Source organism: Mixophyes fleayi, chromosome 1 (assembly GCF_038048845.1).
Source record: "Mixophyes fleayi isolate aMixFle1 chromosome 1, aMixFle1.hap1, whole genome shotgun sequence".
Lineage (NCBI taxonomy): Eukaryota > Metazoa > Chordata > Amphibia > Anura > Limnodynastidae > Mixophyes > Mixophyes fleayi.
Genome location: NC_134402.1, coordinates 5,518,620 through 5,536,799, shown reverse-complemented (window position 1 = coordinate 5,536,799; position 18,180 = coordinate 5,518,620). Strand labels below are relative to the sequence as shown.

The window sequence follows — 18,180 nt, the reverse complement described above, 5'->3', positions numbered from 1 at the left end:
TGCTACCCCAACCCCTGCTGACCTACCAGAGCCATGCTACCCTCTCCCCCAGCTGACCTGCCAGTGCCATGCTACCCCCTCCCCCAGCTGACCTGCCAGAGCCAAGCTACCCCCTCCCCCGGCTGACCTGCCAGAGCCATGCTACCCCCTCCCCCGGCTGACCTGCCGGAGCCAAGCTAACCCCTCCCCCGGCTGACCTGCCAGAGCCATGCTACCCCCTCCCCCGGCTGACCTGTCAGAGCCATGCTACCCCAACCCCAGCTGACCTACCAGAGCCATGCTACCCCCTCCCCCAGCTGACCTGCCAGTGCCATGCTACACCCTCCCCCAGCTGACCTGCCAGAGCCAAGCTACCCCCTCCCCCGGCTGACCTGCCAGAGCCATGCTACCCCCTCCCCCAGCTGACCTGCCAGAGCCATGCTACCCCAACCCCAGCTGACCTGCCAGAGCCGTGCTACTGCTACCCCCTCCCCCAGCTGACCTGCCAGAGCCAAGCTACCCCCTCCCCCGGCTGACCTGTCAGAGCCATGCTACCCCCTTCCCTAGCTGACCTGCCAGTGCCATGCTACCCCCTCCCCTAGCTGACCTGCCAGTGCCATGCTACCCCCCTCCCCCAGCTGACCTGCCAGAGACGTGCTACCCCCTCCCCCAGCTGACCTGCCAGAGACGTGCTACCCCCTCCCCCAGCTGACCTGCCAGAGACGTGCTACCCCCTCCCCCAGCTGACCTGCCAGAGCCAAGCTAGCTCTGCCCTTAGCTGTCATGTCAATATCTTGCTAGCCACGCCCCCAGCTAACCTGTCAATGGCATGCAAGCCCTGCCCCCTGCTGACCTTCAACGCCATGTAAGCTCCAGCTGACCTGTCAGTGTGATGCTAGCTCCGCCCTTGCATTCTCCTTTATGGTTGACCTATACGTGCCAAAAATACTCATTCCCCAGCTGACCTGTCAGCGGCACACTCCACTTGCCCATCTGACAAACCAGTTTAATCCCATTCCCTGCTGATCTCTCTGCGCCCTCGCACCTGCACCACCTGTACCACCAGCCTTAACTCACCGTCACCGCTCTCTTGGCTCCATCCAGCAGCGCTCTCTTGATTTCCTCTATTCGTCTTCTGTCCTCTTCACTCAGGTCTGTGTCTGTTATCGTGGGCTGACTGACCAATCTCAGCTTCACAGAACCTGCAAACACAAACCAAGAGTAAAACTCAGAGGAGCGACATCGTCCAGCCTCACAGAACCCAACCGGGGGTCACACGTCCAGCCTCACAGAACCCAACCGGGGGTCACACGTACAGCCTCAAAGAACCCAACTGGGGGTCACACGTCCAGCCTCACAGAACCCAACCGGGGGTCACACGTCCAGCCTCACAGAACCCAACCGGGGGTCACACGTCCAGCCTCACAGAACCCAACCGGGGGTCACACGTCCAGCCTCACAGAACCCAACCGGGGGTCACACATCCAGCCTCACAAAACCCAACCGGGGGTCACACGTCCAGCCTCACAGAACCCAACCGGGGGTCACACGTCCAGCCTCACAGAGCCCAGTAAGTTAGATGCTGGCACCCGCTTGTATGCTGGCTGTTACTATATAATGGGCTGTTTCCCTGACCCCTTTCTCCTGGGGATAAGCATTTACAGCCATTAACAAAACTGCACCAACATACATCTCTTCCCTTGTCTCAGAATATCTCAACTTCCCGCTCTGTCCAAGATCTACGTCTCTCGTCCACACTCATTACTTGCTCCTAGTCCCGGGTACAGGACTTCTCAGGCTGAAGATTGGGAGCAAGACTTTGTTGGTTTGATAATAGTGTTGTTTATTTGCAATTGTAAAGTGCTGCGGCATATGAGGGTGCTATATAAACAAACGTTAATAATTATGTAATATAGTCTCTGCGCTATCCTGCGCCGGCTTCCATGATACCTCCCAGCAGCGAGGGAGAGCAAAGCCTACGCGGATGCGGCTTCAAGTCAAGCAGTAAAAGACCCGACAGCATCACGGATTATGATGCGATTTCAGGTAATAAAACCAAACAATGGATACTTATCAATTATTCCAATAATCTTATTTTCCATGGATCTATCCCCCCTTATGTATAATAGATGTTCCTCCTCCAATGTCACAGTGTCCTCTTGTTCTACAAACTCTCTTACTTATAAAACACTGGACTCCATTATCCTGTGATATATGTGAATGTGCATCATATGCCCTCTGGAGGGTTAGATCGTGACGTCTTCCTGATAAGTGTTGTTGTACAACCTATGCACTGTTCTCTGAATGTTATGTCTTTTATTCATGTGTTTGTAGATACAGCCTCCAGAACCGTAGACGGTACTCGCGGTGAGGTCTAACCAGTGACCTGTAAGTATCAATATAATCCCCTCTTCTACCTCTAATACCTCTTCCTATACAACCAAGAATGCTTCACCAGCCTTATTACATGATCCAATATGGACTTACGTTGTGGCCTCCCGCCATCTTCCTCTGTAGTTTGTATTACCCGCCCTGCGGAAGGGAACGGAGTGTCGGTCTTCAGAAGACTTGTAATTCGCGCAGCCAGAGAGTCACCGCTACTCTCGTCACTTTCTACTTCTCTGCCCCTTATGTAACTGCCACCGGTGAGGGCCAGGGCGTGTTTCAAGTTGCCCACCGAACTTGTCACACTGCTTATAAGTTGTTCAGTGCGTTGTACTTTCCCACTTCCATCTCCAGCGTCACCTTGGCCCTTGTTAAGGTGATCCTGAACCTGGACAGTAGAAGCCATCACTTTATTAGCCGATGCTTCACTAGAGCCTTCTGGCTCCGATCTTCCCCAACGTTTGTGAAGAGTAACGGGTGGTGCTAGGCGGTGTCTGTCTTCAACCAGTTCTGCTAAATAAGAGATATCCTTAACGAGAGAACCGTTAGCAGAATGATCTCCAAAATGAAGCTCCGCATTCACTGAAGAAACTTTTTTTACCACATCGTCGCTCGTCACACTGCTGTTAAATGAGGTGTCCCAAGACATGTCCTTCAGCAGGAGATCCAATGGACTTGCCGACCTACTGTTCAGAGTCTCGGACTTTAGAGAATCTTCTAAATTCAGGCCTACTGGAGGAGACACACTGTCCCTTAATGGAGAGGTCAGGTATAACCCAGAAGTGGTCCTATCAAGGCCAACATCATCAGCTTCTGCCAAGAGTTTTCGGATCTCTTTGAGAGTTTTGGCGCCAACAAACGAGTCATTTACAGAATCCATGGTGAGTGGTTGCTTTGAGGCACTTTGTAAGGACGATAGGCTCACTTGTCCCAAGTTACCGGTATTTTCCTGACCCCTGTCATAGCCGCCATACTCAAACTGTTCGATCAGCTGTTTAACGTGTGTGGACTCATCATACTGCAAAACCTGGGATACAGGTGGGGCCGAGTTGACGTCAATGGTCGGTTGAATATCTGGAGACATCTCTGACTTTTCTCTGGCCAATGTCAGGAAGGAGAAGACTTCTTGTACACTTTGGACATCCTTTGTCACAAAATCATCCTGGCTGATTGGTCTATCAGTAGTAAACTGAGGAGACGTTTCAGTGGCTAAAGGAGATTCCGGTCCGGCCACTGATCCCATGGGAATGGACACGCTGGTGGTAGATGCAGATGAATATAGACTGGACTGGGAGATATTGGCACCAGTCTGAGAGGCCCCTGAAGACAACAATACACACATCAATAAGAAATATCATACACACAGGACCGATGTACAATGCAAACGTTATACTGCTACATGGCAGGAGAGAAAAGTGGGAGTGAGCAGAGTGGGATAGAGGTGCTGGAGGTAGAAGGGGAGAAGAATGAATATGGAGGTAGAAGGGGAGAAGAATGAATATGGAGGTAGAAGGGGAGAAGAATGAATATGGAGGTAGAAGGGGAGAAGAATGAATATGGAGGTAGGGAACGAGGATAAAGGGGGAGGAGATACTGGGTGTTTTCACTGCTTTTATGAGTACAAAATAGGATATTTGAGGATGTTATTTGTAGCTTCCTCATAAATGCAGGGTATTTAGCAAATTTAATTATTTATTTGTGTTTAATACAAATCAATATATATAAATATATTATTATATTATATTATACTATTATGGGTGTATTAATATATAGTTTGTTTTAATAATTTATTTGATGTATGAATTTGAAGTAGTGCATAGTTAACTTATTTTAAAACAAACATTTTATTATTTTAATCAGCGATTCTTTACTACCTTCATCTTTAAAGTCTCTAACAGGCGATCAATGACCATGACGGAGACCTTAGAAGAGTCATCAGCATTCTGGTCCAGAATACCCTGAAGACACAAAGGCTGGGAGGTGTCCAGCCTGGTAAAGTGGAGGAGATGGAAGGGAGGGGGAACGGTATCTGCCCACTAAGTGATCTAAAACATTGAGGATTGAAAAAGCCCTAAAAGGTCATCCAGGGGCAGCCAGTGCGGGTTAGAGGTGCGCACAAGTAGTACAATGAGGAACATTCTGGCCAGACGGAAATTTAGATTTTCAACGACTACACATATAATAAGTAAACTGTGGGGGAAGGGGGCTCTATCACTGCTTCACTTATCATAGGTCACCTGTGTAATATGAGGGCACCCCAAAATCATGCACAGCCCCTACAATGAAGAACTTTTGTAGGAGCAGATTAGAGACGTTATCGGACTTGCATCGCCCGGTCATTATTGATAGTTGCCTGTAGGTTAGTGATGGTTAGAGATCGCTGCTCTATAGAGATCTAGAGATCTTGGGGCATGAAACGTTCCCTTGTGTGTACATATGTACATATATGACCAGTGTTTATACATGTAACGATGTAGAGTCCTGTTTTTGATCACAGGGAGATTTTCTGCACAAGATATCTATAATATAAATGTCTAGTGGCGCGTGTTAGTCTGTCTGTATGTGTGTGGAAAAAATAAAACCAAGCTGCAGCGCCACCTGCTGGGCGGAGTTATACACTGACCTACTAAATTCTTAGTGTGTGTGGAAAAAACAACTCAGAAAGGGCTGAAATTTGGTATACTAAGATGTTTTTAATTTGTTAATTTAATTTGTTAATTGTTAAAAGTGTTTATAAAGATTTTAAAAAAATATATATATATTTCTTGAAGGAGAAGTGACAGTTGGGAGTGGTTGCCGGGGGTGACAGTGGGGAGTGGTTGGTGGTTGCCGGGGGTGACAGCGAGAGGAGTGTGATACTCAGGACCGCTGAGAGAGATCCCTGTGTCTGGATAGATATCTGGATAGATGTGGCGATAAAGATGAAGGATGAGGTGATGGAGAAAAATGATGAGGTGGTGACATGTGGACAAAACCACGTTAAAAAGGGCGCTTGCGTCGGGAAGTAACGCTCTTCCCCTGAGGAGGCCTGGGCTAGGCCCAAATGCATGACAAGAACCTTTTTAACACCTTAAGTAGCTTCATTTGACTAGAATGCACGAGTATCATGCACGGGTTAACTTGTTAAAGTATAATGTCTCATTTACCATCTGACAGCCTCATACTCCTGGTGGGGGTGGCCGTGGAACCTTTGATGGTCCGCAAGTCCGTTGGGGAGAACTCCGGTTCTCTGATCGGCCCCTTAGGAGCGAAGGGCGTCAGGATTGTTTTAGGGGACTGATTGATGCCGAGGTTCCGGAGATACATCTGAAACCACATTAATGTTATGAATTACAATTAGAGTTACCATCTGGCGCTTAATAGGCTGCAGTTCAAAAGCACTAATTGCAAGGGGTCTGCAAGGGGTCTGCAGTCCCCAAGAAAGAAGAGTTCTAAAAGTAAAGAGCTTGAAAAAAAATGCATTGAGAACCGTAAGAAATAGAAATAATAAAGTATAAAGTATCCACAGTTTACACTTCTATTTCTTGCGGTTTTCAATGCACCCTCTACAAGTTCTTTTCTTTTAGCGCTATAATGATGCTTTCCTAGAACAAGGACCAGAGTTTATTGTATAACTGAACGCTCAGAACAGCGTAATAAGACTCTAGCTGGGCCACCATTTCCAGTATAAGCTTAAACTGGAAAACTGGATGAACATTACATTAAAAAGGGTATTTACACCCAAATTAGCCATTTACCATAATCAATATTTATTAACTCCCCCAAACCCCCATGATATGAATTTAAAAAAAATATATTTCTAATTTTATTATTATATATGTGGCTCTCTTTTCTCTTTGCCAGTCTGCACGTTGCTCAGTCAGCGCTGGATTGTCGACTAGGATCACACATGAGATCCAGAGAGGACCTTTAAAAGTCTACGTCAAAGAATGAGATGTCACTTACCGGTATTCTGTCCTCTATGTTGAGCTCATCCACTTCTGGCGTCTTTTCAGTGGGTGCCCAAAAGGGGACAAAGTTATCTACATCTAAACTGGTCAGTTCATGCTTGGAGGAAGCTGCGGAATCCAAGAGCATCTCCTTGAGGAGATCATTGGAGTTGGAGCTACTGGAGAATTCATGATCAAGAGAAACATCACTGAACTGATCCATTGTCACAATGTTTTCACGATGATTCAAAGTGGATTTATCAAGTTCCTTTTCTTGTTTATGGTGTGATTTGTCCTCAGTTTTAGGACATTCTGGACGGCTCTGAACTTCAGAAACCTCACACAGTCCCACACTTGGGGCTCTGTTGTTCTGTTCCACCTCATTATTATCTCTGCTTGGGATGGTGGAGACACCTCTCAAAGCTTTATAGCTTTGGACCTTGTTGGACCTGGAGATCTGGTGCACTTCTTCTGCTACGGGTTGAACAGCTGCCCCTGTCCACATCTCAGATGTGTCTTTGCCGCTTACAGGTATCACAGAGTTGTAAGATTGAGACCTGGTCAGCTGGGAGACAGTGGAGGACTCACTCTCTCCTACATCCAAATTGCTCATAGAGGATGTGCATTTAAATGAAGCTGCAAGTCCTTTCTTTGGTACGGTGCCGCTTGTCTGTTTGGACAACATGCGGTTCAAGGAACTAGCCACCGCATCGAAAGCCAACTTTTTAGGAGATACGCCTGTTAAGCCACGGAGAACCAAAGCATCAAATGACTGGTTGGTATTCCAAGCTCCAACCTTTTCAATGTAGTTCAAGCTTGGCAGAGACTGGATCCTCCGCCGTTGTGGGGACAGCGATCTCTGAGAGTCACTGCTCTCGGGGTAGCCTTGGCTGCTTTGAACAGACTGGGGCACCACCTTGGTGACCACGTTCAGGTTAGAAGAGCCACCGGAAGGCTCTTCATCTAAAGACATCTCCGAGCCGGTGAGTTTGGCTTTAATTTGCTGTATTCTACCAGAGAGATGTTTCCGATTCATTGAAAAAGTTCCAGGTGTTGACTGAGAAATAGGATGAGCTAACTTGTCAATAAATGAAGTCTCATCCATAGGAGTGTTGCCTGCATGTGACATCTCTGTGTCTTTATGCCCACGTTCTATGCTGGAACGAGAGGATATAGCTGTCTCATCCGACGAGTGAGCTTCCACCGTGTCATTGCTCTTGTAGGGTGTCTCTGTGCAGGACTTGGTGAGGACAGGTCCACTTCGGGGACTAGAGCTCTCTCTCCTATTCTCAATGGCTTTTGACATCTCTTTCTCCTGATATCGTTGTTGGATTTCTGAGCACATCTGCTTGTGAAGGTCGTCTTTGTTCGGCTGAACTGTCTGTCGTATTGATTGGTGTACGACACCACCAGACTGATTGAACTCGTTCAGTTCATTGAGATCTACTTTTTCTCTCTTCATAATATCGAGGACAACTTTTTCACTAGAGTCTGCGAATGAACCTTCTTGCAACAATGACTCCGATAGTGACCCTGTATCAGCTTGTACCCGAGGTTCTGACCAGTTGACCTTGTGCTGTTTTCGGACAGGTTCCTGCTGTTGAACGTCAATATTCTCGGACACAGACTGTGAAGAACGTCTAGAAGACGCTCCGCTGCTGCCAGACATAGCAACTTCCTTCTCCAACAGCTCCAGCAACACAGGGGCAGGAACATTACTACCCAAAAAAGAACCATCTTCTCTTCTGAGCTCCTCTATAGAAGGCTTAATGATCTCCTGGGATGCCACTGGCTTCAACACTCCTGATTCATTGCCGGCATACTCAGTAAGAATATGGTCTCCTTTATCTCCATGACTGAAAGACAACGGGTGCTGTGATAGGTACTGAACGCTGCTGACATCACCGGCTCCGTCCGGGCTCACCCCCAAGTAATGCTGGGACACCGAGAAGTTCCGGTCTACCTGGTCCAGCAATATCTCTTTATTGGCCAGCTCCACCGCGTCGCTCATCTGTAACAACTTGGATGAAGATCCAGGGAACTCCGATATATCAAGTGATCCTCTGGTGAGACATAACAAGAATAACAGTTATTGATTAGAAAACACAACAAACAATATACCTGAAATAATGGAGGTGTTTCTATTTAAAGGAGCCTAGGAAACAAATGCCTTGTAGATCCTGCAGGTTTCACATACAGACGCACCAACAGTGCTGTCACAGCAAGTATAACTGACATGCTATGCTTTATCATTAGAGCTTTTTATAATAGAACAGACACCCTTTAGACAGTGTCTTAGAACAATGAGGGGGCAACAGACGGATGTGATGGAAGGGAAGGAAATAATTCAACTTAAAAAACGTATTCTGTTCTTATTAACACCTATGAAAGTGCCATGAAGAGACATCTGTACCGTAGGGGAGCAAAGTCGGTCTCTGTGTGGTGGAATAAAGTATCTTCAAAGAACTTGTGTCCTGGAGTGGAGTCCGAGGTCAGCAGAGGGAGGCAGGGGGATAGGCGGCTATCCTGGATATCTGGCATGTAAACACAACACAGAAGATTACAGTCAGTGTCTAATAAACATGTTCACATTCGGGGATTCGTTTGGGAAGAGTCTGATATTTTGTCTCTTGTCTAAGGACCATGCAGCATAGATTTATCTCTGAGGAGAGCACGTTTATCACCCATATTATAGTCTATATTAGTCTACTGCCCCTTACATCTCTAACCTCCTCTCCATTCACACTCCCGCCCGCTCCCTGCGCTCGGCCAATGACCGCTGCCTCTCCTCCACTCTGATCACCTCTTCCCACTCTAGAATCCAAGACTTCTCCCGTGCTGCCCCCCTTCACTGGAACGACCTCCCTCGCTCCATTCGTCTCTCACCCAATCTGTGCTCCTTCAAGCGGGCTCTTAAAACTCACCTGTTCCTTAAGGCCTACCAACCATCCACTTAACCTCTCACCTCTTCTGGTTCTCCCCTGCCCTCTTTCTCTCTCCCCGTTGCTTCACTGGCTCCCTTATGTACCTGATTCTGTTTACCCTCCCTTAGGATGTAAGCTCGTATGAGCAGGGCCCATCTTCCCTCCTGTCTCCAGACCTGTTCTTCCGCTCCGTCTCTACTGTATCTGCCTGCCTGGAGTTTCTGAAGTACTGGTACTTTGTGTTTATTGTTCTGTACTGTCTTACCCTGTATAGTCTACTGTTTGTACCATGTACGGCGCTGCGGAAACCTTGTGGCGCCTTACAAATAAACGATAATAATAATAATATCAGAAAGCGAACGTCATTATCTTATAATGACCATGGGACACCAGCGGTCATCAACATATCCATACCCAGGTATAGCGAGCGTGTACGGCCAGCAGACGTGGGTTTCCCCAGATCAATCTCCAACTGCAGCGACCCTTCCTCCATGCTGGGCAAATCCGTGTGTTCCACGTGTGCATCCGTCTCGCTAAGCGTGGGCATGACGCTGGCATCCTCCTGGGCCAGAAGCTGGTACCACGACTCTGCAGCCTGGATCAAAGACAGAGAATTCCAATCAGTAATCGGAGTGAGCGCATAGGGGCGAAAAATAACAGAGTTCACCATCCTATCTAGTCTGAAAGTCATTAGCGGTATCAGGAAGGATTTTACCGTTTAATTTTATCTTATCGATGGTGAAAATGTCACATAATTTCTACCGATTGTCAGCAAATATATCTGTTAATACTCCTGACCAGCGCCAATCCCGATCTACGCTTCACAGATCTGCGGCAACTGCAAATACTCCACTAAACACGCGACTCTGCTGTACTCATGAGTTCACTGGCAGCTATGTAGATGTGTACCCCAGTACTGGAAACCAAGGAGCCCCTTCCCCATATAGAGGGATGAAGGGTAACTAGACCCCCCCAAAAACAGACATGAGATCTCAGACAATACACTAACTATAACTAATAAGTAAACTTACTAGACAATTATAAAGAAATAATTCATTGTACAAACTATGTCTTTATCGGATGTTTTATTGACCAAGGAAAACAAAGAGCAGAAACACATATATAATATTTATCAGTTCCGAGAGATGTAAAAGGAAGAGGGCATTAAACATGTAACACTGAAACAGGTGTAATCTTTCCAACAAAAGTAACTATCGCCATTCAAAACACCTCCACGTCTTAACCTTACGTAATAGGGGCTACGAAGAGTAAAGACAAAAGGACCGACGCTCAGTTATTAAACTTTGCTTTTTTAAAAAGCGAGAAACGTTTATTTTCCCAGTCAAGTGTCCTACAAATAGCAGCCTCGTGTCAGATCTACAGTTTACATTGGGGCTTTGTGTGTCTATTTTTAGTGGCTGGTTACACGTGTAAGATGGGGCGCAGCTCCCACATTGTTCTCCGACGTGATAAAACCAACGTTCAGATAAAAACACTATTTATGGGAAGAAAATTGAGCATCAGCTGCCAGAAATCTTTCACAATTAAATAAAAATGCTAATGAGTCATTAGGAAGAAAACAAGTGTTACACAGAGCTTCATGTCAAAGACCAACTAATTAACAACTTGTTTTTAATTCAATTATCGAGGCAGGCAATTCTGTATCCATCATTTCACAGCAGAACTGACAGAGAAAGACACAAATGTATATGTGTCTGTACACACCGGATGTCAGTCCGAAAATGAGTCTCCTCTTCAAATATGGCGAATACGTTTACACGAGGACACGTGTCATAGTCATTAGGAAAACATTAATTTTTCTTTTGGAAGAAGTTTAAGGAATAAAGCCACAATGTGATATTAATACACATGGAAGCTGTTACTATGCAGGATAATATACATGGAGGATTTATATGGAACCACACATGTCCTCTGCCGATGGCAGCCATGTTAAGGGGGAGGAGCTACTCCCACTGAGCAGGCAGCATGTGAGGGACAGCTAGGCAGACATGCACTGTGCTGATTGGGCGAGCGATGTCACAGCCATCATATACCTGCAGATTCAGCTTTTTGGCTGGTAGAAGATCCCACATGGGAGGTTCCTGGTGTCTGTTATTAGAGGAGGGATAGCACTGAACTGTGTATTCTACATTCATGATTCATACCCGAAAACTTCAAATTTGGGGATCATGGTTTTTTTCTTCTTAAGTTTTTATCAAAAGGCTACAAAAAAAAGATCACAGGAAATCTTTCTGTTCAGAGAGACCAAGAGAGAGGAAACTGGATCCCCCCATGCAGCAGAATGGGGCTTATTGTTATATACGGGTTTACCTGCTGTTATAAACAAGTCATGGGCAGCGCTGGGTAACCAGCCGTACATACAGGGAAAGTACAGAGTGACAGGAGGACACTGATATATGTACAGTCGCTGGGATACAGAGCGACAGATGGCTGATCCTGGACGTACACAACTAATCCCTGCAGGATAATTAGCAGCTGATGAACGTACAAACAGATACTCAATACAAAACAACTAGTTATTACACATCAGACAACACAATAAACAATGCCTAAGTAATATATATATATATATATATATATATATATATATATATATATATATATATATATATATATATAATCTCCTACTGAAGCAGCATACATTAATAACCACAGATATCGTGGGTAAATACAGCAGCACCAGTGCTATAACCATCAGTTATAACACATACAAATATATTTCACTACAACCCTTTAACCAAGCAGTGGGGCTGCCCCACGTCTCTCACGTGAGGCCTCTTTATGTGATATGGACCTTTCAGGTAAATGACATAAGTGCGGTGCGTAGAGATAACCGGGTCCTTGTGTCTCCTCTCCGCCGTTTCTCCTCATTCCTTCCGCACCCAGCACAGGGAGCTGCACTGGACGTCAGTCTCCGACGGCGGCTTTACTAGCGGCTGATAATGCTTCCGCCTAATACTAGGGCGCAGTACATGGTAGTGTACATAGAGTGACTGTTTAGTGGTATATCCATCACACATTTATACTGTGCCCCCAGCTGTCTCTACGCCTCAGCCCTCGTTTCTTCCATACTGTGTCGTATACAGTCTGTCCCACACAGGTCACAAACATCTGTATTTTTTTCTAATATATATTTGTATTTAGCTCTCCTGAGTGCCGCTCTCTCTACTACACTGGAGCCCAGAGGACACAGCTCTACGATGAGAGACAACGTGGTGTGCGACAGAGATTAACCCACTGGATGTATACTGTGTACCACTGTCTGTGTAACAATCCCAGGAGATCAGCAGTTTCTAAGATACACAAACCACCTCGTCAAAGCTATTTACGTTTCTTCCCCACTCTGGTGTTTGGTCTTAACAACAACTGAACCTCTTGACCACGTCTGCTTGATATTATTGCTGCCACATGATTGGCTGATTAGATTATTGCAGTAACGAGCAGGCTACCTAATAAAGTGTCCTGTACTCTGTTGTCACTGTATACATTGCTCTATAGGTGTAATATAGCACATACATATGTAATATACACCGACCTATAGGTGTAACAAAGTGTACCCATAACGTATACACTGCTATCTCTGGATAGATTGATCTATAGATGGAATATTTATATACATACAGAGAATATATACACTGCTACTCTATATCCACTGATGTATAGGTGTAATATAACACAGGCACGGATATTATATTACACCTATACATCAGTGGATATAATATCTGTGCCTGTGTTATATTACACCTATACATCAGAGTATAACACATGTACAGATATTATATACGCTGATGTCTAGGTGTAATAGAACACATATTGCATACACAGTGGGGGAGAAATCAATTGGCCGCGTTACTGTCAAAAGTAATGCGGTCTGCACACTATTACCGATATTACGGTAATTTCAATACCAACTTTTTGCTTGCTGCTCCCTGAGCCGCGAACAGAAAGCCTGGTTAAATTTACCGTATTAACGGTAATAGGTTTACCGCAGCAGCTCTCTGGCTGGAATTGAATTCCCCCTGTGGCATCTAGGTGTAATATAACACATATTACATACACAGTGACGTCTGGGTGTAATATAACACATATTACATACACAGTTATGTCTGGGTATAATATAACACATATTATATACACAGTGATGTCTAGGTGTATTAATATAACACATATTATATACACAGTGATGTTTGGGTGTAATATAACACATATTATATACACAGTGAGGTCTGGGTGTAATATAACACATATTATACACACAGTGATGTCTAGGTGTAATATAACACATATTATACACACAGTGAGGTCTAGGTGTAATAGAACACATATTATATACACAGTGATGTCTAGGTGTAATATAACACATATTATATACACAGTGAGGTCTGGGTGTAATATAACACATATTATATACACAGTGAGGTCTAGGTGTAATATAACACATATTATATACACAGTGGTGTCTGGGTGTAGTAATATAACACAATTACATACACAGCAGGGCCGTCTTTCCCATTGGGCACGCTGGGCAGGTGCCCGGGGGCCCTCCGGAGGCAGGAAAAAAAAGAAAACCCTGAAAAAAAAGAAGAAAATACTTACCGTGCTGTCAGCTGGCGATCCGGCTCCCTCCCTGGTCTCCTCCTCCGTCGCGCTGGCAGTGCATGTCGGGCGTGACGTCATCACGCCCGCCCGACATCCATTGCGGAGCGCGACGGAGGAGGAGACCAGGGAGGGAGCCAGATCGCCAGCTGACAGCACGGTATTTTCTTCTTTTTTTCAGGGTTTTCTTTTTCCTGCCTCCGACGGGCCCCCCTGGGCTGCAGGGCCCATATATATAATCATTATTTTTGTATATAGGGGCCCAGGTGCACAGGCCCAAGAGGTTCTTAAGAGGGCCCTGATACACAGTGATGTCTAGGTGTAATATAACACATATTACATACACAGTGAGGTCTAGGTGTAATATAACACATATTACATACACAGTGAGGTCTAGGTGTAATATAACACATATTACATACACAGTAATATAACACATATTACATACACAGTAATATAACACATATTACATACACAGTAATATAACACATATTACATACACAGTAATATAACACATATTACATACACAGTAATATAACACATATTACATACACAGTAATATAACACATTACATACACAGTAATATAACACATATTATACACACAGTAATATAACACATTATATACACAGTAATATAACACATATTACATACACAGTAATATAACACATATTACATACACAGTGATGTCTGGGTGTAATATAACACATATTACATACACAGTAATATAACACATATTACATACACAGTGAGGTCTAGGTGTAATATAACACATATTATACACACAGTAATATAACAAATATTACATACACAGTAATATAACACATATTACATACACAGTGAGGTCTAGGTGTAATATAACACATATTATATACACAGTAATATAACACATATTATATACACAGTAATATAACACATATTATATACACAGTAATATAACACATATTATACACACAGTAATATAACACATATTATACACACAGTAATATAACACATATTATATACACAGTAATATAACACATATTACATACACAGTGAGGTATAGGTGTAATAATATAACACATATTACATACACATATTACATACACAGTAATATAACACATATTACATACACTGTAATATAACACATATTACATACACAGTAATATAACACATATTACATACACAGTAATATAACACATATTATATACACAGTAATATAACACATATTATATACACAGTAATATAACACATATTATACACACAGTAATATAACACATATTATATACACAGTAATATAACACATATTACATACACAGTGAGGTATAGGTGCAATAATATAACACATATTACATACACAGTGAGGTCTGGGTGTAATATAACACATATTACATACACAGTAATATAACACATATTACATACACAGTAATATAACACATATTACATACACAGTAATATAACACATATTACATACACAGTAATATAACACATATTACATACACAGTAATATAACACATATTACATACACAGTAATATAACACATATTACATACACAGTAATATAACACATATTACATACACAGTAATATAACACATATTACATACACAGTAATATAACACATATTATATACACAGTAATATAACACATATTATATACACAGTAATATAACACATATTATATACACAGTAATATAACACATATTATATACACAGTAATATAACACATATTATATACACAGTAATATAACACATATTACATACACAGTAATATAACACATATTACATACACAGTGAGGTCTGGGTGTAATATAACACATATTACATACACAGTAATATAACACATATTACATACACAGTGAGGTATAGGTGTAATAATATAACACATATTACATACACAGTGAGGTCTGGGTGTAATATAACACATATTACATACACAGTAATATAACACATATTACATACACAGAAATATAACACATACTACATACACAGTAATATAACACATATTACATACACAGTAATATAACACATATTACATACACAGTAATATAACACATATTACATACACAGTAATATAACACATATTACATACACAGTGAGGTCTAGGTGTAATATAACACATATTATACACACAGTAATATAACACATATTATATACACAGTAATATAACACATATTATATACACAGTAATATAACACATATTATACACACAGTAATATAACACATATTACATACACAGTAATATAACACATATTACATACACAGTAATATAACACATATTACATACACAGTAATATAACACATATTACATACACAGTAATATAACACATATTACATACACAGTAATATAACACATACTACATACACAGTGAGGTCTGGGTGTAATATAACACATATTACATACACAGTAATATAACACATATTACATACACAGTAATATAACACATATTACATACACAGTGATGTCTGGGTGTAATATAACACATATTACATACACAGTAATATAACACATATTACATACACAGTAATATAACACATATTACATACACAGTGATGTCTGGGTGTAATATAACACATATTACATACACAGTGAGGTATAGGTGTAATAATATAACACATATTACATACACAGTGAGGTCTGGGTGTAATATAACACATATTACATACACAGTGATATAACACATATTACATACACAGTAATATAACACATATTATATACACAGTGATACAATGTATCTCACCTCCGGCCTGTTCTCCGTCTCCCCCGGAGTTTCTCCTCTGACAGCCGTCTCCTCCATGTCTGTGTCCGGCTCCCGATCACCCGAACCCTGCGCACTCCCAGCCAGCGGCCGCCCGGCTCTCCTCCGGCTCTCTCCCGCTCTCTCCCGCCCCGGCTCCCAGCGCTCCCGGCTGTTACTAGGGACGCGGCCCGGGGGCCCCGAGCGGGAAGTATGGAGGGAGCAGAGCGACACCTGCCGGAGGAATACCAGACTGCAGCTACAATTCTGTATTGAACGAGGGCAGCGACTCCTAGCGTCAACCTAGCATACTGTAATCATGCTGAAGACTAGCGACATCTACCGGACATCAGGAATGGTACAGGTACAATACACTTCATGGAGTACAGAGTGTTCTATAGGACATAAAGGACGGCTCTATGACTGTGACTATCTACACATAGGCATGTCCAGCAGAAGACTCAGGCATCTAAATATATCAGTGTTTTTACAGCAAGGTAACGTGCAGCAATATACAAAGGGGGAGGCAGTTTCCTTTACTGAGTACTTAGTACAAGGCCAACATTTCATTTCTATGTTGATTCCAGTGGTAGAAATGATGTTGATGAGGGTGCGACCTGATGTCTGTCATAGGAAGTGGAGACTTGAAGATCGATTCAATTTAATTTTTGATTAAAATTTTTACTGAACAAAGTATTACCAGCAGAAATGCAGATGGGTTCCAGTGTTCCCTGTATCCCAAACCCTGCACACCAGGGAGCGTAGAAAACACCTGGTCCATTACACTCTTCCTTGGGTGATATGATAATGTTCATTCTGTTACTCCAATGCCCCCTCCCAAATATGGGTAACCCACCTGTTCCCTTCGTCCATGGTACAAAATCACAATGCTCATTTTAATTCCCTCGGTGCCCACTCCTAAGTGACCGGGACAAGTGGGACAGCTCCTTTCCTTACAACTGGACTACACCTTGGTTTCATCTGGATGATTGTGAGTGAGCAACATCTGGAGGGACTCAAACCAGACTCGTGGAAGCCAAAAACTGTCCACAAGCTCATCAGAGCTAAGGACGTTATGGAATCAGTTCCAGGGCTCCCTGCTGATACTGCTGAACACGTGTGGGAGAATGTGGCCTCTAAGAGGTTGACTAATAGACACAAGGACATTGCATGGATGGCTATCCAGGGGGGTCTGCCTCTCAGGACATTCATGCACTCCTGGAACCTGTGCCGATATGTCCTCTGTTGATGCAGAAGGGTCACAGCACAGAGTATATATTGGCACTGCCCCACTGCACAGGCACTGTTGGATGCCTTGGAGCATGAACATAAGGACAGTGTGCCCAGGATTTGCCTTTCATACCATTTGGTATTTTATGAATTATTTCCTGGGACCCACACCTTTGGGGCAATCCAGGAGGCCTGGCGTCTTATGAACTGTTTTAAGGACGCTATTTGTCTTGCCAAGAAACACCTCATTTGGAAAAGGGAGAAGGTGACCACCCAGGACTGTCGCAGGCTGATCCACAGCCTACTAAGAGACTAGAGCACCATGGACCAATTGAGGAAGAGGAAGATGATTGATTTTGACTCCTTCTCCCCCAATGTGTCTGTTTTTCATTAATGCTTTGGGCC

General features: G+C 43.4%; 1 protein-coding gene across 1 annotated transcript in view; it reads right to left on the bottom strand.

Moving 5' to 3' along the window:
* LOC142110902 (uncharacterized) overlaps positions 1–18,180 on the bottom strand; it is a 36,103-nt gene that overhangs the window by 4,631 nt on the left and 13,292 nt on the right. The window contains exons 2-8 of the mRNA XM_075193785.1: positions 16,549–16,812; positions 9,632–9,812; positions 8,707–8,827; positions 6,310–8,356; positions 5,511–5,670; positions 2,467–3,684; positions 1,057–1,181 (exon numbers count right to left, since the gene is read on the bottom strand). Of these exons, the coding sequence (XP_075049886.1) occupies positions 1,057–1,181; positions 2,467–3,684; positions 5,511–5,670; positions 6,310–8,356; positions 8,707–8,827; positions 9,632–9,812; positions 16,549–16,812 (4,116 nt within the window). The remainder of the gene's footprint in view (positions 1–1,056; positions 1,182–2,466; positions 3,685–5,510; positions 5,671–6,309; positions 8,357–8,706; positions 8,828–9,631; positions 9,813–16,548; positions 16,813–18,180) is intronic.